The sequence below is a fragment of the Phyllobates terribilis genome, unplaced genomic scaffold (genome assembly GCF_046119375.1).
Source record: "Phyllobates terribilis strain yellow unplaced genomic scaffold, ASM4611937v1 Scaffold_2__4_contigs__length_985480577, whole genome shotgun sequence".
In the NCBI taxonomy this organism is placed as follows: domain Eukaryota; kingdom Metazoa; phylum Chordata; class Amphibia; order Anura; family Dendrobatidae; genus Phyllobates; species Phyllobates terribilis.
In genome coordinates, this window is record NW_027362762.1 from 490,679,605 (window position 1) to 490,702,248 (window position 22,644).

The following is a 22,644-nucleotide window of genomic DNA, read 5'->3' on the forward strand; positions in this document are numbered from 1 at the left end:
GGCCAACTAGTCTGGGGAAACTAACGTCCCATCGACTAGTCAAAGCATATGTGGCGCCCCTGAGGGTTCAGTCGCCACAAGGGTACTGCACCTCAGAATGAGGTGTGGTATCTCTTCTCCAAGGTATGGATGGAGCACCACACAGGGCCCCAACCACACACTCAACACTACACCACTCCAGTTCTGAAGGGGACCTAAAAGCACCATAGTGCTGCCCCGATCTGGAATGGAGGAGTTGGGGGGGGGGGACGACCAAAGTTAGGGGGAACCAAGTAGTGAGAGAGGGTGGAGGAAGCTCTTTACTTAGGCACTTATTAGAATCATATATACCTGGAGGCCATCTTTATAACCGGGTCTTTAGTCGTGGGTCTATGGGACGGCAGGTCGGCACAAGGCTGCAGCCGCCTCAGGGTCCACGGTTCCCGGTCTCAGGCCTCGAGACGGGGGACTAGGGCAGAGTTAAAACCGGCTCTGTCCCCGGTCAGAGTCCAACCAAGAAGGCCCAGGAGGGGAGCAGAGGAGTTAGGCTCCACAGGCGAAAGGATCTCAGGAGGTGCGGACGGAGCAGAGTCGCCACCTGCATACCTTATTTTGGCCCTGCCAGAGAGACCCTGCCACAAGAGGGGGTACTGGTCCCCGATTATCTGACTTTGCACTTCACGTCTCTGTCGGAAAAGTCCGGAGGCTTATGTGGATCCCAGGGGGATACGGATGGAGCGGAGTCGCCACCTGTATTCCTTAATCAGAGTTCATCCAGAGGGACCCGGCCTTACGCCAAGTTCTCACCAGTAGCAACCAAGAAGGGCACCCAGTCGGTCCGGGAGCTACAAGCTACCCATCAAGGACATCGCAGTACCCGTACGGGACACAGTAGGGGACACAAGGGGGGAGAAGTTTTACCAGGAGAGGAACACTTTAGAGCGGGGGTCCTGTCAAGCGCTCCTGAACTACCTGGAGTGTGCTGAACCCCACCCTGGTGGCCGCAGCTCGCCGTGTGACAGCAGAGAGAAGCCCTGAGCTGAGAAAGCACCACCGTGAGTAAAAGACTTGGATGACTTCAAATACTGACTGTCTGTTCCTTTCTTTGCAGCACTGCATCCGCCAACGCTCTATCCTGCACCCCTTTTCCTACGCTGCCCTGAGGCCCCGCTCCACCTGTGGGGAGCCGCACCAACTAAGCTGCCTGACCACCGGCCTCAGAGGACATCACGGGTGGCTTCACGAAAAATTTCCCCTTTCCCATACACCTTTCCCCACCATTCCTTGCTTTTAAGAGTGACCCCAGGGTACGGCCCCGGGAGCCGGCCACCGCGACATCCCCCAAAACTAACAGTAAGTCCCGGGCACTGAGTCGTTCCCATCCCCTGGGCGCGTCACATAGGAAAATCGGAGGTTATAAAAGAGTTTTTTGTTTGTTTGTTTTTAAACATTGATTTAACTGAATAACATTATACAGGGCTGGTTAGGCAGGGAATTTAGTCATACATATGTTAAAGCTGCTGGGTTGGAGGGCATGGGGGACCTGACAGGTTCCCTTCTTAAGATTGTTATTGATGTAGAATGTTGCTCCACCCTCAAGTGTCACAGTTTTCATTTCTCCTTCAGATAAAGATGGCTTCGTTTGGTCTAAGTGAAGAGCTAAGCTGCTCTATCTGCCTTGACATATACACCAACCCTGTAATGCTAACCTGTGGCCATAACTTCTGTGAGGTTTGCATTTCAATTGTATGGATCAGGCAGAAGGTATCTGGAATTTACTCTTGTCCTGAATGCAGAGCAGAGTTTAAAACTCGTCCTATGCTGCAGAAGAACCTGAAGTTGTGCAATATTGTTGAACATTATCGTTCTACTCAGGAAAATCCAGCAAAAACCAAGATCTTCTGTACATATTGTGCACCTTCTCTAGCTCCTGCAAATAAAACTTGCCTACGCTGTGAAGCTTCTTTTTGTGAACTTCATCTGAAGAACCACAGTAAGTCCACAAGTCACACTTTGATTGAACCTTGTAAACCTCCAGAGGACAGAAAATGCCCTGTCCATAATGAACTCATAAAATATTTTTGTGTTCGGGATTCTTCGTTGCTGTGTACCAGCTGTACTATGGACTGGAAGCACAAAGACCATGAAACAGAACTGCTGAATGAAGCAAGTGAGAAAGAGAAAACGCGACTAAAGGAGTTCATTCCTCAATTGTCTTCAAAAACAGATGCAGCAGAGAAAAAATTCTGGTCCCTAGAAAAAGACAGAAACGACTTCCATCAAAAATCAGTTGGTCTAAAGGGAAGAGTCACCAGTCTTTTTGGAGACATCAGAACTGAACTAAATGAACTTGAAAATAAAGTCCTTGCAGAAATCACCAAGCAGGAAATCTGCATTTCAGCATCCTACTCTGAAGCCATTCAGAAGTTGGATAAGCAAATACAAGACATGTATAGGAAAAAGCGTCACATCGAAGAGGTATGTAAGATCACAGATCCACTGATGTTTCTGAAGCATGGTGCCATAAAAACTGACTTTGAGCAAGAGTCTCCATTTTATGCTAAAAATTTGAATGTGGAATTAATATCAGTGACCTTGATGAGAGCTTTGTGCAAGTTGTCTGACGTTATTCTTGAAGGGAAGAAACAATTTGAATTTAATCTAGGAGACTCTACGGATCTGATCCTGAATGTCAATACAGCAAACAATTACATTGCTCTCTCACCCGATCTGAAAAAAGCTACCGATACTGACCAAGAAAAGTCACGGCCCCATCGCCCTGAAAGATTCATCACTCCGCAAGTTTTATCCACCAAAAGGATTACTTCTGGAAAACATTACTGGGAAATTCAAACCAGTGATTATGGAGACTGGAGAGTTGGTGTCACTTATAACAATGTGAAACGAAAGGGTGATAACTCACTTATTGGGTCAAACCCCAAGTCCTGGTGCTTGAGATGGTGTGAAGAAGAACTGACAGCAGATGAAGATGATGAATTATATGAAGTGACTAATTCTGTATCAAGCCCAGATATTGGAATATACCTGGATTATGATGATGAGGTGCTATCCTTTTACGAGTTGTTTGACTCAGTTCAACACCTATATACATTTTATTGTTATTTCAACAAACCTCTTTATGCAGGATTCTATTTAAATGATGAAGCCTGGATTAAAATTGGAAAATAATGTTAATGCAGGAAAGCAACAGTAATTAAATTCTTAAAGGGGTTGTCTGGTCTTTTGGCAAGTCTGTACGCACGCTATGAATTCTTTTTATAGTTTGCACACCGTACGCAGTCAGGATTCTCCAGTGTCCGCATCGAGAGCGGGCTTTCACGTGACCACAAGTTTGGGATTTACATACTTGCAGCCATATTTCGAGTAGACTTACACAGCCTCTCTTAATTCAGTTGTACTGAGAGAGGCTGCGCATGTCTATTCAGAATGTGGCCAGAGTTATTAAAATCGCATACCTGTGGGCACGTGACCACCCATTCTCTGATACTGGAGAATCCAAACAGCATGCAGTGCGGAAGTCCGCAGTCACACATGGTGACTGCAGATGTTTAGCAAAACTGACAACCCCTTTTAAGGAAAACTTGTTATCTGAATTATGCATGTTAAAATACAGGTATGGCCATAACGTTGCTGTTATACTGATTCAATAGTTGCCTTCAGTGAAGAAAATCCACAGCCTGCTAGTTTAATAATCATTTCAAGTCTAGGTTTCCTAAGCTTTTCATGCATTGGGGTGGGACTGTGGGTAGGGTCTATGACTCTGTCCTGGCCCCTCGACTGCCTCTGGTGTCTATCTGCCTGTATTAAATTTCACGCCACCTTAACCGTGGGCGGAGCTTGCACAGATTGAATTCATGGTGGGATTTAGGAAAATGTCGGAGGCACATGCAGAGATTGACCTCCGACGGTCTTCAGTAAAATGATGGCGCAAAAAGATCTCTGCTCTTCATTGACCATTTTCCTGAAGCCCACCATGAGATATATGTGCACAAACACCACCTGTGGATAGGACTGCGCTGGCATGAAATTTAAAACTGGAAGAAGATACAAGAAGCAGTCGAATACCCTACCCATTGTCCCGCCCAAATGCACGGAAAGCTTAGGAAACCCAAACTTCTAATGATGAATAATCAACAACCAGGCTTCACTGAAGGTATCTATTGAATCTGTATAACAGGGCCATTATGGCCATTCATTGATTTTTAACATTCATAAACCTGATGACTGTTCTCTTTAAGTCCTAAACTAGTATGCAGAATTTTTACACTAGTTCTATAATGGTTGATTTTCTGATTGTCTCCAGTATAAATAAAAGACTAATGCTTAACCTTGAATTCTGGCAAAATGTAATTATTTTCAGGATTTTGGTCCAGTGTAAATAGCCGTTGGTGTTTTGTATGGAAATATGTCTTTTTGTATACCTTTCAAATAATATGTAATGCATTTTCCATTATTGTACATTTGTTTTTTTTTTGTGACCTGAAAAGCCCCTAGTGCTCTACTAGTGTTTCCTCAGGTAATGGAGAAGACCCTCACTCTATGCCAGGGTAGTAGTAATAATTTTATTTCTATAGCGCTAACTTATTTTGCAGCAGATTTCAAATCCGGGTAGACATTTACAAACTATGAGACATTACACAGCTATACATTATTTAACAATTCAAACAAGAAGAGTGAAGGCCCTGCTTGCAATCTATAAGAAATGGTAAATTCAAATAAAGGTGCATGAACCAGTCATCAGTCCATATCTGTACAAGTATAGATACAAAGCACCATTAAGTGCATGGAGGTATGGGAACAGATGATAGAAAGGACAAGATTCTGAGGAAAAGTTGGGAAGGGAGAACCAGGAATACTTAGATATGTGAGGTGATAGGCCAGTGTAAAGAAACGTCTTTTTAGCACACACTTAAAATTGTGGATAATGGGAATTAGCTGGATAGTCTAGGATAGTGCATTTAAAAAAAAAAAAATGGTGTAACACAGGAGAAGTCTTGGAGACAGGAGACTGAGGTTTGGATTATAGGAGTACTTTAGGAGAGTGGAAGCAAGAGTAGGGTGATAGATTGCGATGTGTGTTGGTGCAGAACTGGGGAGAGCTTTTGTGGTTAGAGTGCTAAGTTCATATTGAATTATGTAGTGGATGGGCATCCAGTGCAATGACTGGTACAGGGAGGAGGCATCAGTGTAGAGACTGAGTGGAAATATTATCCTTGCTGTTGCATTCAGGATAAATTAGAGAAGGGAGAGTTTAGTAAAAGGGAAACCAATTAATAGAGAGTTGTATTAGTCCAGGAGAAAATTAAATGGAGAAACAGTAAGACTTTGCAGTTCCAAAAGTAGGAAAACGTTGACTTCTCAAAATGATTTTGAGGTGCAGGTTACATTGGTCAGTAATTGAAAATAGGGAGTGCAGGAAAGATCTGAGTTAAAAATAACCACAAGACAGTGAGCATGCTGCTTGAGATGTATGGTAGAAATTTCACAGGTTTTTTTTTTTTTATTTGTGATGTGAATATATAGTAAACTAATCACCATTCATAGTCAAAAATATACCTCTAAAATAATCCTTTATTAGATATACATTAAAATCATTAACCAATATCTAATAAAGGATTATTTTAAACGATTTTAATGTATATCTGATAAAGGATTATTTTAGGGGTTTATTTTGGAGTGCGAATGGTGAGGAGTTATGGTGGAACCAACCCATGGAAATGGCCATTTTGGGTTTAGCTAGGTTAATAGAGGGGGAGAAAACGCTAGAAGTCAAATTTTCGACCGATTCAGTTTCAGATAGAGGAAAGTCTAGTATTTTGTTGTACTGCAATAATGTAAAGGGGTATAGTAAATTGGGGCCTTTCACTCTAGAGCAGTGCTTCCAACCTGTGGCTCTCCAGCAGGCTATCATGACATAAGAGCTACCGATGGGAGATCACTGCTCTAGAACATGAGTGGATGACTTATGAATTTAACATGGTTGCTGTATCATGCTGCAACATTATGCAAAGACTGAACTGGCAATTCTGGCACATGGTCCAGTCCAGCTGTGGATGGCATTGTCTGCTACACGGTTGACAGTTAAGATAGAGCATAGAGCCACTGCCTCCATGCTCCATCTCTTACTCTGGCAGGCTGCAGGCTTCCTTTTATGTCTGCGGCTTGCCAGAGGCCAATGCCGCACATGGGATGTCAGCAGAGCGATGACGTCACTGCATCGCATTGGCCGCGTCCACTGTGGGAACGAATAGCAGAAGAGATGGAGACAGCATGGGACAAGGTGTCTGGGTTTGAGTATTAGATTTTTGAATTTTATTTTTTGGGGGTTGTGGAGGACCATCATACTATATAGGGGGCTGAGAAGTGGACCATGATGCTATATAGGGAGCTGTTGGGGAGACCATAATCGTATATAAGGTACTGTGAGATTGACCATCTTACTATAAAATGGAGCTTAATGTAAAACAAACCACAGGGATATAAGCATTATGTCAAAGGAGGAAGTGAATCACACCTCAGTGGGAATGCTTATGGACCATGTAGTGCGGCGGTGTTAACACTGTGCAGTTATGAGGCAGTGACCCAAGGAAAGTCCAACTTTAAACGGCTTTATTCAGCAAAAACTCAAAGTAAAGGTAAACTATATCCTCCGGATCGCACCTGGGACGAAACAGTCCTTTTTCCGACCTGTTACCGAGGGCGATGGCACCGCCGTGTCGCGCTGAGGTGCACCAGGAGTTTTGCTTCCCTTGGCTCTGTGTTCAGGTTCACACAGGCCTGTGTTGCAGAGCCACCGGCTCTGCAGCTTGTAGACAAAACACTGACACACCTAAACCTTTGCTGCAGGTTTTAAACAGGAATCTGTGGCCATGAGCCACCTGTAACACCCAGGCTGGAGGGAGTGGATCGCCCCACTGCCATTCCTGTAGTTTACTCCAAGAATAAAAGCCCATGCCTGGTTTTACCAAATCTGCCTTGGACAACTAGTTTGACCAGGTTCAAATTTACTTTTATTCTGCACTGCAATCACCGCTATCTCTGTGACTGTATTGCACTCCAGCGGGTTTAATATGCCTCTATGCACATTTTAGGAGAAACATACCGTGCCTCACATATGATTCCCGTCACTGCCTCACATATCTGCCCCTCTGTTCAAAGTTGTGGGGTTGAACACTTGTCACCATACAGGGTGCCCGTGACAGGGCATCTGCATTTCCCTACGACTTCCAAGCCCGATGTTCCACCAAAAAATTAAAATTTTGTAGGGACAGGAACCTACAGGCTGGTGACCCGAGCATTCCTCTCCTTTATGTTTCTCATCCAGACGAGGGGCGAGTGGTCCGTAACTAAACGAAACTGTCGCCCAAGCAAATAGCTTTGGGACTCCAAAGCCCACTGCCAAGCACTCCTTCTCCAATACGCTATAATTTTTCTCTGCCGGGGTAAGTTTCCTGCTCAAGTAGGTGACTGGATATTCTTCTCCGTTCACCACTTGCGACAGTACTGCACCTATGCCTACCTCTGAGGTATCCATTTGCACGATGAAGGTTTTCTTGAAGTTGGGGCTGATTAGGACCGGTTGTCTACACAACGCCAACTTCATGGATTGGAACGTCTCTTCTGCTTGAGGATTCCACCAAACCATTACCGGCTTTTTACCTTTAAACAGATCGGTCAGGGCCGCCGTTCTCCCAGCAAAGTTAGGTATAACTCGTCTGTAGTACCCAACGATGCCGAGGAACGCTGTCACTTGTTTAGTACTCACAGACTTGAGCCAGTTTTGAATGGCCTCCATCTTGTTTATTTGCGGCTTAATAACCCCATGGCCAATCACGTACCCCAAGTACCGGGCTTCCTTGAGGCCTTGCGCACATTTTTTTGGGTTCGCTGTCAGGCCGGCTACTCTAAGTGAATCCACTACTACTTGTATCTTTGACAAGTGGGTTCCAATCAGTACTAAAGATGATTATATCCTCCAAATATGCAGACGCGTAATTCTGATGAGGCTCCAAAACTGTCCATCAGCCTCTGGAATGTAGCTGGGGCCCCATGTAACCCAAAAGGCAAGACAACATAGTGATAGAGGCCCTCCGATGTTATAAAGGCAGTCTTCTCCTTCGCCGATTTCTATCAGAGGTACCTGCCAATAACCCTTGGTCAGATCGAGCGCAGTGAAGTACTGGGCCTGCCCCAGCCTCTCAATCAACTCGTCCACCCGGGGCATTGGATAAAGGTCAAATTTTGACACCTCATTCAATTTTCGGAAGTTGTTACAAAACCGTAACGATCCATCCAGCTTCGGAATCCGCACTCACTCCTGGATTCCTCGATTACCCCTAGTTTGAGAATTTGTTTTACTTCTGCTGCAATGGCTTGCCTCCGGGCTTCGGGTACACGTTACGGTTTCATTCGCACCCTCACCCGAGGCTTGGTGACAATGTCCTGTTGGATGACAGAAGTACGGCCTGGCAGTTCAGAGAATACGTCCCCATTCTGCTCCACTAATTTCCGAGCCTCCCGCCGCTGATGTTTAGTGAGAGTGTCACTTATTTTTGCCTCTCCTTTTGGTCTCCTCCTGAGCTACTGTCGGAGGGTCAACAGATGATACGACTGGAGTCGCCTCTGTAACCATACATTCCCGGTCTTTCCAGGCTTTCAGCAAATTGACGTGGTATAACTGTTCGGGTTTTCTCTTCCCGGGCTGGTATACTCTATAATTTACCTCCCCCACCTTTTCCCGGACATCATATGGCCCTTGCCATTTGGCCAAGAGCTTACTCTCTGCAGTGGGCACGAATACCAACACCTGATCCCCCTTCTTTAAAGGACCTGACTGTGGCCCTTTTATTATACGTGTGACTCGGCGCTGCCTGGCATCCATTAGATGCTCTTTTACTATAGGCATGACTGTCGCGATCCGATCCTGCATATTTGCGACTTGCTCAATTACACTCTTATGTGGAGTTTGCTCCTGTCCACGTCTCTTTGGCTACGTCCAGCAACCCCCTAGGATGCCTGCCATACAGTAGCTCAAAGGGTGAGAACACCGTGGATGTTTGTGGTACCTCACGGATGGCAAACATTAAATAAGGCAGTAACATGTCCCAATCCCTCCCATCCTTCGAAGCAACTTTTTTAGCACGGACTTGAGGGTTTTATTACATCGCTCGACTAGCCCGTCGGTCTGTGGATGGTACACCGACGTGTGCAGCTGTTTTATGTCCAAGGTGACGAAGGAACTGTGTAACCTGCTGAAAATAAAAGGAGTCCTCTGATCTGTAAGGATCTCCTTAGGCTGCCTAAGGCGACAGAACATGGCCAACAGCTCCTGTGCGATAAGTTTAGCCGAGGTGTGGCATAGCGGAATGGCCTCTGGATAATGGGTAGCATAATAAACGACCACCAGTATGTGTTGGTGGCCACGAGTGAATTTTCCAATGGGCCCCACCAAATCCATCGCAATCCATTCAAAAGGTACCCCTATAACTGGCAGAGGTACCAATGGGCTATGGAAGCTTGCAGTGGGTGTTGTCAGCTGACATTCCAGGCACGACTCACAATGCCTCTGTACGTCCGCGTAAATCCCAGTCCAAAATAACTGCTGCAAGATGCGCTCTTGTCTTTCTAACCCCTAGATGCCTCCCCAGCAGGTGTGTGTGTGCATGTGCCATCTCAAGTACCGCCCGACAGTATGACTGAGGCACTACAAGTTGTTCCACGACCTCGTCCCGGATCTTGTCAACCCTATAGAGTAAATCTTGGTTAACCGCCATGCGCGGAAAAACTGCTTCTGCACCTGGTTGCTGAGCTACCCAATTTACCTCTATTACCCTTTCCCGTGCCCGGGTCAGGGTAGGATCCTGTAGCTGAGCTGTCCCAAACGCTCCCCGGGACACTTCCAGCTCTGGGATCAATGGGGTTTTACTCGACCTCTCCTGCCAATACCTCTAGGGGAAACATATCAGGGTTACACTTTGTCCCTAGGTTGGCAACCCCTTCGGCTGGAACAGGTGGAGCAGGCCTCAGGGCAGCATGGGGAAATGGATGGTGGTACAGGGGAGAGATGGCCAGGGCGGTTCAGGAAGAAATGACGGACACTCACACGGGGGTTCGCTTCGGTACCTTTACTGATGTAGATCCAGGTATGGTCCAGGGTACTCAGTAGGCAGGGGGCACTTCTGGACTCTCCCCAGTGAGCGGGTATAGGGCCTCCTGATCAGTCAGCACCTTATCCGGGTATCCATGGGGCCTGCGGAAGTATGCTTGAAACGTCCTTGCTGCAGTTTCTGCCGTCAGATCCTTGACGGGGGCTACCACCAGGAGCCAGGAGTAGTGATCCACCATGGTCAGGGCATAGGAGTAGCCTGACCTGCTGGGTGACAGCTTGACGTGATCCAGGGTGACTATCTCCAGGGGCTGGGTTGTCTTGATGGACTGCAAGGGTGCTTTCTGGCTGCTGTAGTCTTTTTTTTTTTTCTGAGGCTACAGGGTCCACAATCCTTGCACCACCTCTCTATGGAACTCCGCATTCCAACCCAATAAAACCGATTCTTCAGGAGGGTTTCCAGCTTCTTCCAGCCAAAGTGCCCTGCTTGATCATGGTAGGCCTCCAACACCATCTGGATGTCTGTCCTGGGCACTACGATCTGCCATACCATCTGATGGGTCCTAGGGTTGACATACCTTCGGCACAGCTTCTCTCTATAGATGAACAGCCGGCTTCTCTCATTCCACAGTTGCTTGGCTTGTGGAGTAGCGTCCTTCTCCAGGGAGGAACCTTCCTGGGTTATCAGTTCTTTGATACGGCTGACAACCGGGTTGCTGTCCTGGGTCTCCTTCCAACTGTGATGAGGTAAAGGGTTTAGTGTCTTACCACGATACCCACTGAAGGTGCGCTGCTCGTGGACCATCCCATTTCTGTGGGAGGCATGTAGCTCAATCTCCTCCAGGTCATCCACTTCTTCAGTGTCCAACTGGTGAGGCATTCTGGATAGGGCATCGGTGTTGGTGTTCTTGTGACCTGCCCGGTACTTGATGGTGAACTGATAGTTTGACAGGCAGGCCATCCAACGCTGTTCCATGGCTCCCAACTTGGCTGTCTCTAGATGTGTCAAGGGGTTGTTGTCAGCATAGGCCGTGAACTTTAGTGGAGGCTAGGTAGTGTTTGAATCGTTCAGTGATGGCCCAGACCAAGGCCAGGAACTCCAACTTGAAGGAGCTATAGTCTTCTGGATTCCTCTCGGTAGGACGAAGCTTCCTGCTAGCATAGGCAATCACCTTCTCTTTGCCATACTGCTTCTGGCTTAATACAGCTCCTAGTCCCTCATTGCTGGCATCAGTGTACAGCAGGAAAAGCTGGCTGTAGTCAGGGTAGGCCAGAATTTCTTCGCCAGTCAGGATCTCTTTCATCACTGCAAAGGACTCAGCCTGCTCTTTACCCCACTGGAAGGGGGTGGTTTTGCCTCTGTTGGACTGTCCTACCAGGAGATTTTGCAAAGGCGCTGCCTTCTTGGTGTAGTCCTTTAAAAATCTCCGATAATAGCCGACCAGTCCCAGGAACTGACGTGCCTCCTTGAGATTCTTCGGCTCCGGCCATTCCTGGATGGCAGTGACCTTCTCCGGGTCTGGTGCTACTCCTTCTGGACTGACTATGTGCCCCAGGTACTGAACCTTCTGTTTGAGCAGGTGGCACTTGGAAGGCTTCAATTTCATCCCATGCTGGGACAATGCTTCAAATACCTCCGCCAGGTGCTTCAGATGGTCCTCATACGTCTTGGAGTACACTATCACGTCATCCAGGTATAGCAGCACGGTCTCGAAATTACGGCATTCCAAACAGCACTCCATCAATCTCTGGAACGTTCCAGGGGCATTGCAGAGTCCGAACGGCATACTGTTGAACTCGCAGAGTCCCATTGGGGTAGTGAAGGCCGTGTTCTCCCGGTCCTCCTCGGCAACTGCTACTTGCCAGTACCCACTAGTGAGGTCAAGGGTAGAGAAGTAATTTGCAGACTTTAATGCAGCCAGGGATTCCTCTATACGGGGTAAAGGGTATGCATCTTTGTGTTATGCGGTTTACCTGTCTGTAATCTACGCACATCCTCATGCTTCCATTCTTTTTCCTGACCAAGACCAGGGGAGCTGCCCAGGGGTGCTGCCCAGGGGCTACAGCTATCTCTTATTACCCCTGCCTTCTTCATGTCATGCAACATTTCCTTCGCTTTCTCGTAGTGTGCTGGTGGTATTGGCCTGTAACATTCTTTGATGGGTGGATGATCACCTGTGGGTATATAGTGTTGTACCCCTTTAATCCTTCCAAAATCAAGGTGGTGTTTTCTGAATACTTGTTCATATTCCTGGACCACCCTGTGTACACCTTGTTTTTGATGGACAGGAGTGGTGTCAGTCCCAACATGGAGCTGTTGACACCAATTCTCCAGCTGAGCTTCGCAGTCATTGTCCTCCACTGTATCTGGTGGGGTCAAGGATTCCACTGTGTGTATGGCATCATCATTCACAGTATACAACCTGGCAACAGTGGCGTATCTTGGTAGCTTAACTTCACCCTCCCCACAATTTAGGAGACGTATGGGTACCCTCCCATTGCGTATATCAACTACCCCGCTAGCCGTCAAGAGTGTAGGTCTGAGCTGATGGACTCCACTACCGCCTGGTAGTTCTGTCCCTTGAGACCTATTGCTGCCCTACACCAAATCAGCATCTCACTCATTGGGGGAATCACAATGGGTATCGGGTCTGTCACCCGTACATTACCAATCTCACCACCTGTTAGTTTTACCTGTTGCTGGTACAGGAGGGCTCGTATCTCTCTGGAGCACCTTCCTCTGCCCTGGTTTGTCAGTGTCAGCAATCTGTTGGAGCAAAAACAACACTTCTCCCAAACAGTTACCAACAAGATTTGTACCAAGTATCATATACAAGTCTGTATCACCAGGGTTAGACTCCACTACAATCAGTCCTTGGTCCTTTTAGTTCCGCTCTCCCCGCGTTCACTGTCACGTCCTTAACCCCTACTAGGTTAAGAGGAAGGCCGCTAGAGGCATTCACAGAGAGGTTCGGGGCTGGCGGCTGGAGTTCATCTACGGACCAGTACCTTTTGTAGAGGACATCAGGTATGATGGTTATCTGCGAGCCGGTGTCCAGTAATGCAGGTGTTGCTATCCCATCCAGCACGATGGACAGGAAAGGCCTTCCTCCTACGAACCGGTGGTACCAGCTTGATGGGCCTGGTTGCTTTACTTCTGGGTGTTGGCCCTCGGCCCCAGGGTTTGCTCATTTAAAGGACAGTTCCGCGCTGTGTGGCCTGCCTTTTGGCAGCAGTAGCAGACGAAGTCTCCTGGAGGGCGACGTTGGTTGTTGGTCCTCCCACAGGGTGGCGTTGTCCTCCTTCTTCTCCTCATCCAGGGGACATCCTCAGGACTGTCGGCGAATAGGATCCTTCCTTCCAGCTCAGGCTCCGTCTGTTGTTGCAGGGTGCTCAGGACGGTGGCCAGGGTTTTACTTCACTGGCGCACTTCAGAGCGCAGGCTGTCCAGCTCGCCAGGGGTCACTGTTTGCATCTTTATTTCAGCCGTTAATGAAGGAGCAGTGGGTGCTGCGGGTACTGGAGTGGTCGCACTCTGGTAATGCTGGATAGCAGTCCCTGAGGTTTCCAGGGGCTGTAGACCCTTAATAGCCATGTCCTTCAGGGTGTCAAAGGTGGCATCTGGATGATCTAAGGCCCACACTGTACAGTTCTGCTCTCCTCCTGGGACCTCAACCCCCAGATGAACTGTTCCATCAGCATTTTATTTTCATCTTGTATGCTGGCTGGACTAACCTGTTTCAGGGCCTGCAGGGCTTCCTGTAAGCGCCAGGCGTAGTCCCGGATACTGTACTCAGGTTTCTGGACACAGTGGTAGAACCTCATCCGGAGATCTGTCTCAGTGCAGTTTTCAAAAACAGTTTGCAGTCTCTTAAAGATAGCCAGGTTTCAACTTCTCGCTCTGCGGCACCAGTCAATTGTCCCAACACAACAGCGGCTCTCTGCTTACCAGTCATAGAATACATGTCCAGTACACCGCATATCTTCCTCTTGAGCCCAGACAGGGTGTCTGGTTTGCCATCATACTGGGGAAGCCATTTCGCTCCAGGGATATACGGCAGGGCCATGGGTATTAACGGAGTCACGACCCCTGCTGATGGAGCGGCCGCTTTGGCCTGTGGAGCGCCGGGCGCAAGTTGGGCATTAACCGGTGCCCCGGCGGCTTGCTGGTCGTCAGCCATGGTTGCGCCCCCCCCCCCAGTAAACCGTAGCCTACCTTCTTCACTTTTTATCAGGTAGACTGCGGCTCCGCGGGTGACTGTCTTTTTCCAGGACCTTGCATCGCTCACGTCTGATGTCAGAGCGTCCACTGGACTCCTTCCAGGACCTGACCCTTCCTAGTGCTGCGTTAGGGGCAGGGCGTGTCCTGGGTTTCGCACACTTCCAGCGGTTACGCCTATCCGATTCCCGTATTTACGCCCCTCTTCTTCCCGTGCAGAGACAGGAAAAATGGCGGACAATGATGGGAAATAGCGGCAACCTCTGCGCAGCCGGGCGCCACAGCCACTTTTTGACCAACTGTAACAAGTCATATGCCTTAGACCTAGCGGGTCGGGACTCCACAAAGGACCACTGGTACACACGTCGGGTAAGGATCTCACTTTTCAGCTTCTCTTAATCCTCGGCATCCAACAGAGGTCAAAGTAGGCCTTCTGAGGGTCACCCATCAGAAAAGGAGCCACCACTTCAGCCAGCTGATCGGCTGGCAGGCACTCCCGCTCCACTGTGCGTTCAAAAACGGTGAGGAAGGCTTCCATGTCATCCTCAGAACCCATCTTCCACAACACTGCTCTTACTTTGTCCCAGGCCTTAAGTCGGATCGGGATCGGCTTTGGGGCCGTTTCTCGCAGGGCAGCAATCTGTTGGAGAATCAGTTCATTAGTCTTTTACTGAGGCTGGTACAGTAGCTGCTGCTGCTTGTTCTGTTGATCCAGCTCCTGCAGCTGCCGCTGAGACTGCAGCTGCTGCTGCTGCTGCTGCTGCTGGGTGAGTACCAACTGCTTTAGTAGCTCCTCCATTTTGCTGGCAGGCCTGAGCTGTAGCTTTGCCGGCTGGATCACAGGCATGCAGCTTTTGGGGTATGCCTCAATTCACACTGCCTGCATTCTCCACCATACTGTAGTGCGGTTGTGTTCACACTGGGCAGTTATGGGGCAGTGACCCAAGGAAAGTCCAACTTTAAACGGCTTTATTCAGCAAAAACTCAAAGTAAAGGTAAACTATATCCTCCGGATCACAGCCGGGATGAAATACTGTCCTTTTTCCAACCTGTTACCGAGGACGACGGCACTGCCGTGTCGCGTTGAGGTGCACCAGGAGTTTTGCTTCCCTTGGCTCTGTGTTCAGGTTCACACAGGCCTGTGTTACAGAGCCACCTGCTCTGTACCTTGTAGGCTAAACACTGACACACCCAAACTTTTGCTGCAGGTTTAAAACAGGAATCTGAGGCCATGAGCCACCTGTAACACCCAGGCTGGAGGGAGTGGACCGCCCCACTGCCATTCCTGTAGTCCACTCCAAGAATAAAAGCCCATGCTGCGTTTTACCAAATCTGCCTTGGACAACTAGTTTGACCAAGTTCAAACGTACTTTTATTCTGCACTGCAATCACAGCTATCTCTGTGACTGCAATGCACTCCAGCGGGTTTAATATGCCTCTATGCACATTCTAGGAGAAACATAACGTCCCTCGCATATGATTGCCATCACTACCTTACAACCAGTAATAGAGGGCATCGCGATTCAAGCAAAAGCAGAAAGAAAAGAAAAAAATTTGTGACACAACCCATAACCAGCAATATTTAAAAGTAGAAAAGCTTTTTTGAACATATAATACAATTGTTCTTTTTATCACATAGGAGATAAATGACACAGAAGGCCATGTGCAAGAGTAGACAGGACATGCACAGCACTCAAAACCTTGGCATATAAGTAGGAAATGACCAGTTAAATGATCACCATGATCCTTGCCACCACTTCAGTGTACCCATACATGGGTTGAACATAGGTAATAAACAAGTACCCACGTTATATGTAATCTATATAGCTACCCTAAGTAAGGGGAGCAGGGCTGCTGGCAGGGCGCACGTCCGTATAGAATGGAGCTGTGAGGTGGACCATCATACTATATGGTGGGTTGTAGGGGGGTCATCATACTGTGTGAGATGGCTGTGGAGGCCATCATACTATGTAGAGGTTTATGGTGAATATTATACTGTGTAGGGGGGATGTGGTGAACATGATACTGTATCTGGTGGTTATGAGGGACATCGTACTGTATGGGGGCTTTCGACATCATGCTTTATGTTGGGGCTGTGCGGAATACCATACTGTGTGGGGGGGGCTGTAGCAACCATATTATTTTGTGGAGTCCTATGGGGCATCATACTTTTGGGGTTTGTGGGGCAATTATACTGTGCATGGTCATCATGCGCTATGGGGTTCATGAAAAGGGTATCCTAGTGGGTGAGACCATTTAGGGACTTCCTTAGGGGCAAAATAACTGTGTGCCTCAATACATATCCCTCTCTGTGTCTTTAAATAGTTGGGGGAGTATGCCCTTCTTTGACTGTAACATAATATTAACAGACCCTATAGCAAAAGTCCTATGTCAAACTTTTATCTCCTGCTCAGAAACATAATTACAATAAAGAGGCAATGAGGGTCAATATTATAAAGGGGCACACTGGGTATTCTGACTCCATAACTAGGCTGCAAGTTTGGGTCTCTTGAGACAGTGTTTCTATGGGTGTCTGTGTAATGGTGAGGAAGGGTGTAACCTTCCCCCGGTACTGAAGTAGTTTAAGTAACATGTTCCCATAGTTATATCTCTCTGAACTGCTGTTAGGTCAAGTTAAGGGGTTAATTTCAGTGGGTCAGTCAATGGAGTAAGGGGCAAATGTAGTGACAGGGATAGACATTGGGCATGTCTAGAGGTTAGATATAATTCCTTGTGGGGCTGCAGTTCTTTTTATCAGCCACAAGATGCCACTGCTTGGTACAGTTGTCGGTGAGAGGCAAGGCAGTTGCTAAGCAGATGGCTTAGTGGGTGGAGTCTCGGTGTGCTAAATATAGCTACAGCCCTTATTTTGAGTTCAGTTGAAGCCCTGTCAGGGACGTGACAGGAACTCTTAACTACGGACAGTCAGGGAAATTGGCTGCTAGGGTAGACGAGGGCTCTCTACCCTCAGACAGTGAATCCGTAGTGTGAATATCTCTTCATTCAGGAGTCCCATTAGCCGGCCAGAGAAACTCAATGGAGGTATTGAGGACCCGGGGCACTTCTAGTCTGCGGGTAGCAGTGGAAAATAGGACTCCAGGATAAGCCGTGAGGGAGATAAAGGATCTGGGCACACTATTGCTGATGAGGAACCATCTCTTAGGCTAAGGAATAGTAACAGAGAGATGCTTTACATAAAGAGGGCACCAGCATTGAAGATGATTTTAGCACCTGTATGGGAGACAAGAACCTGTTGAGCCTTATCCAATCTAGCAGACTATAAATATTGTAATTACTCCTTTCCCCCAAGCATAACTTTGTGTCCTCTGAAATTATTACTGCCCTGGTACCAGAAGAGAAATGTCTGGAGACAGCCGCGACTGGTTGGTGTGAAGTAAGTTAAGAATGTCACATGCACATCAACACATCAGAGGGAGGATGCAAATTGTCTATAAGGTGCCAAAGCAAGCAGGGGCTTGTAATTCGCCAATGACTACCTCGCTGGGGCACCTTACATCTGTATAGAACCAGTATGCTCTCAGTGGGGAAAAACAAGATAAAATTGTAGTTATAATATATATTTAATGGCTAACTAAAATAAATGATGCTGCAAGGCAAGCTTTTGGGACAACTTGGATCCCTTCCTCAGGCATGGTATGACAAGATATATGAAGAAACACAAATATATGCGCACAAAGGGGAAAAAAAAGCAGATGCATGGCATAATAAATTGACATTTAAGCAAACAAATGGAGCTTGGAGAGTGAGTCCTTAATTGGATTAGATTAGTCGTGTCGCTGGAGCAGATTCCTCACATTTTGTAGTGAGACATAAATCCTCCTGACAGATTTATTCCTGGGTGGAGGGTGTCAAAGACTCTTATCAGTTTGTATTCCTAAACCCTTCGATGTTTTTGTGATATAAAGTTGCCTTTTAATATGACAACTTTCATATTGTTGATGTTGTGTCCTGGACTGTTATTATATGGAGCACAATAGGAGGGTACTATTACTATATAGGGCAAAGAAGGGCATTATTACCGTCTGGGTCACTGTTAATAGTACTATATGGTTTTTGTAGAATGGTGAGGAGTAGTGATGAGCGAGGATACTCGGTGCTCGCCAGAGATGCTGGGCGCTCGCTGAGTATTTCCGTGTTTGCTTGGAGGGAGCTCGGGTCCCCTCCCTGCATGTTTGGCACTCTTTACAGAGCCAATGAACATGCAGGGACTGTCTGCCACACACTGTAATTCCCCAGCCATGTTGGTTGTGGCATTACAGTGATTGGCTGGCTGCACAGCGTCATCAGGTCTATATCAGACATGGCGCTGCCATGCTCGTCACAGCCTACTCCGGAATCAGGCAGTGTAGGGAGAGCTGCTGCTGAGCTAAGGAGAGATTTGCTTGTTTCTTAGTTAGTGTAGGTATACCACAATATACACTGCTCAAAAAATTAAAGGGAACACTTAAACAACAGAATATAACTCCAAGTAAATCAAACTTCTGTAAAATCAAACTGTCCACTTAGGAAGCAACACTGATTGACAATCAATTTCACATGCTGTTGTGCAAATGGAATAGACAATAGATGGAAATTATTGGCAACTATCAAGGCACCCTCAATAAAGGAGTGGTTCTGCAGGTGGGGACCACAGACCACATATCAGTACCAATGCTTTCTGGCTGATGTTTTGGTCACTTTTGAATGTTGGTTGTGCTTTCACATTCGTGGTAGCATGAGACGGACTCTACAGCCCACAGAAGTTGCTCAGGTAGTGCAGCTTATCCAGGATGGCACATCAATGCGAGCTGTGGCAAGAAGGTTTGCTGTGTCTGTCAGAGGCTGGAGGTGCTACCAAGAGACAAGCCAGAACACCAGGAGACGTTAAGGGAGCCGTAGGAGGCGATAACCCAGCAGCAGGACCGCTACCTCCGCCTTTGTGCAAGGAGGAACAGGAGGAGCACTGACAGAGCCCTGCAAAATGACCTCCAGCAGGGCACAAATGTGCATGGGTCTGCATAAACTGTTAGAAACCGATTCCATGAGGGTGATCTGAAAGCCCGACGTCCACAGATGGGGGTTGTGCTCACAGCCCAACACCGTGCAGGACGCTTGGCATTTGCCACAGAAGACCAGGATTGGCAAAGTTGCCACTGGCGCCCTGTGCTCTTCACAGATGAAAGCAGGTTCACACTGAGCACATGTGACAGACGTGACAGAGTCTGGAGACGCCGTGGAGAGCGATCTGCTGCCTGCAACATCCTTCAGCATGACCGGTTTGGCAGTGGGTCAGTAATGGTGTAGGGTGGCATTTCTTTGGAGGGCTGCGCAGCCCTCCATGTGCTCGCCAGATGTAGCCTGACTGCCATTAGGTACCGAGATGAAATCCTCAGACCCCTTGTGAGACCATATGCTGGTGCAGTTGGCCCTGGGTTCCTCCTAATGCAAGACAATGCCAAACCTCATGTGGCTGGAGTGTGTCAGCAGTTCCTGCAAGATGAATGAAGCTATAGACTGGCCCGCCCATTCCCCAGACCTGAATCCGATTGAGCACATCTGTGACATCATGTCTCGCTCCATCCACCACAGACTGTCCAGGAGTTGGCGGATGCTTTAGTCCAGGTCTGGGAGGAGATCCTACAGGAGACCATCAGCAACATCATCAAGATCATGCCCAGGCATTGTAGGGAGGTCATACAGGCACGTGGAGGCCGCACACAATACTGAGCCTCATTTTGACTTGTTTTAAGGACATTACATCAAAGTTGGATCAGCCTGTAGTGTGTTTTTCCACTTTAATTTTGGGGGTGACTCCAAATCCAGGCCTCCATTGGTTAATAAATTTGATTTCCATTGATGATTTTTGTGTGATTTTATTGTCAGCACATTCAACTTTGTACAGAGCAAAGTATTCAATGAGAATATTTCATTCATTCAGATCTAGGATGTGTTATTTGAGTGTTCCCTTTATTTTTTTGAGCAGTGTATTATACACATCCATCTCAACTAACAGTCCTTCTGAGGACTAACCCAACTGCATACATATCAGTGCTAGGCAGGCAGGCAGGCTGTGTATGTGGCAGACTGCAGTGCATATAGCAAGAGGCTCCATTCTAGTTCTGTCTGTTGCAGCTTGAGACAGGAAGGAGAGGAGGCGGAGCCTGCCGTGTGCTGCAAGAGCTGTTTGTGCTGTGTGTGGAGAGAGCTCCTGGGAAGGGAGGTTTGTTTTTCCATCTGGGACTTTTTGTCTGCCCCCTTCCCAGGAAAGAGGGCTCAGAGTGGGACTGGCCTCCGGGGCTGGGCCCCCGGCTCCCACCTCCCGGTCCAAGCTGGCGGGGGGTGGGAGGAACACCAAGCCGGCTAAGGCTACAAGATCTGGCCAAGGCAGCAGGGGTTCCAGCATGAGGACTCGGAGGACCCCCGAGGCTACGGCCGCGGCGGCTCCTCCCTCCGGAGGTAGGTCGAGTACGAGCGGAGGTGCTGCAGTGGTGCCCCCTGATTGGGGTACCAAGGCGTCGAGGGAGGCAACCGTCACCTATGCCTCCCGTATACATGCGCACCTCTGCGAGTATGAGGACGCCACAAAGAAGCTAAGTTCCCTCTGGGGGGAGTTGAGGATGGCTCAGGAGAGGTCCGTGAGGGCCTCTGGCAGTAAGAAGCCTGAGCTATCCGCCGCGGTCCGGAAGATCAAGCGGGCCATTCAAGACCTGGAAGACCGCAGGAGCACCATACTGGCAGGAAGTGGACCCTTCATGGAGAAGCTGCTTAATGATGACCGGTTCAGAGCCATGACCGGTGGGGCTCTGGAGGGGTCGCAGGGCCCCAGCCAGGCGGTGGAGGAGGAGGAAGAAGAGGTATGCGTGGAGGAGGCTGCACCCTACCCACCGCCTGGTGGCCTGGTAAGTGATCTCCAGGCATCGCATAGCGGGATAGCCCCTGAGCAGATGGCTCTCCCGTCTGATTCTAGCCCTTCAGAGGGCAGCGGGAGCGAGGGGGAGGATGAGGAGGATGGGAGCAGTAGCAGTGAGGGGGGCTGCCTTATCATGCAGCAGATCCAGCAGATCGAGTCCCCGGTACGTTTTGGTCAGCTTACGTTCGGGGATGAGATCTGCGAGGATGAGGCACCCGTGAGGGGGATGAAGAGAAAAGCAAAAAAAAAGAGAAAAACAACTGTTGCGCACAAGTTTGTGTATGTCCCCCTCTCTGGGGCCCCCCTGTCCCGTTGTGCGGCACCCGCCACCCACCCCGGCTTGGACTCTGTTGTGGGTCCACAGCGAGGGAGCGGGGAGAACATAGGCCATGGCACGCAGAGCGCTGCCTCTGTTTGTGGTAATGGAGGCAGTGGGTCCAAGGTGTCTGATATGGAGCATGGCGCGGAGGGCGGCCCGACGGTGGGTGTGATCTGTGGTGGTGCTCAGGCTGGATCCCCTGTAAAAGGGAGGTCTGGCCTGGCACCTGGTGCGCCTGCTGGCATGCAGGGGGCGGCTTGTACATCTGCCGCTGCCTCCTGCTCTGCTGGCGGCGCACCGACAGCCGGGGCCGCATCTCCGGCGGCGTGTGCTGGGGTGTCTGGGTCCCTCACGCACGGATCCACTAAATCTGGATCACTTTCAGGGACCCAGAGACCTGGTAAGGTGAAGGGCGCGGGGCCTGCGGCTCCGGCAGAGCCGGCTCATAAAGGAAAGGTGGGGCTTGCTCCCCTGGCAAAATCCGTGGCGAGGTCGGGGCCCCCTGCGCAGGGGCCCAGTAATGGGTCAGCGCGGGGGGCTCCACCGCCGCTGGGTGCCGAGGGGGAGTGGCCTAGCCTGGGGCCGGCCGCCGGAGCTGGGGTGGCCAGGCTGTTTGTCGTAAAGGGTGTGACGGTAGGGGGTGCTATGCCCCTGAGAGCTGGTGCCGCTGGTCCAGGGGCCCCTGTGAGTAGACCCAGTTCCGGGTCGGCTTCGGGGGTCCCGGCGCGGCCGGCTTCGGGGGGTGTGGCCTCCCAGCCGTCCACGGCACCAGTGGGAGTGGCCTCCGGGGCCCCCACCGTGCTGCCTGGTGTGGGGGGTGTGGCCTCCCTGTCATCCACGGCACCGGTGGGAGTGGCCTCTGGGGCCCCCACTGTGCTGCCTGGTGCGGGGGGCGTGGCCTCCCTGTCACCCAAGGCACCGGTGGGAGTGGCCTCTGAGGCCCCCACTGTGCTGCCTGGTGCGGGGGGCTTGGTCTCCCTGTCACCCACGGCACCGGTGGGTGTGGCCTCTGGGGCCCCCACCGTGCTGCCTGGTGCGGGGGGCGTGGCCTCGCGGGGAAACCCCACTCAAGTGGGCGTGGCTCCACCCGA

The 22,644-nt window shown here is 49.3% G+C and overlaps 1 protein-coding gene across 1 annotated transcript; it reads left to right on the forward strand.

Annotated features, from left to right (window-relative positions):
• Positions 1–1,611: 1,611 nt before the first annotated feature.
• On the forward strand, positions 1,612–3,168 carry LOC141252838 (E3 ubiquitin/ISG15 ligase TRIM25-like). The gene has a single exon (XM_073670596.1). It carries the CDS (start codon positions 1,612–1,614, stop codon positions 3,166–3,168), a length of 1,557 nt encoding a protein of 518 aa, XP_073526697.1.
• Positions 3,169–22,644: the final 19,476 nt, after the last annotated feature.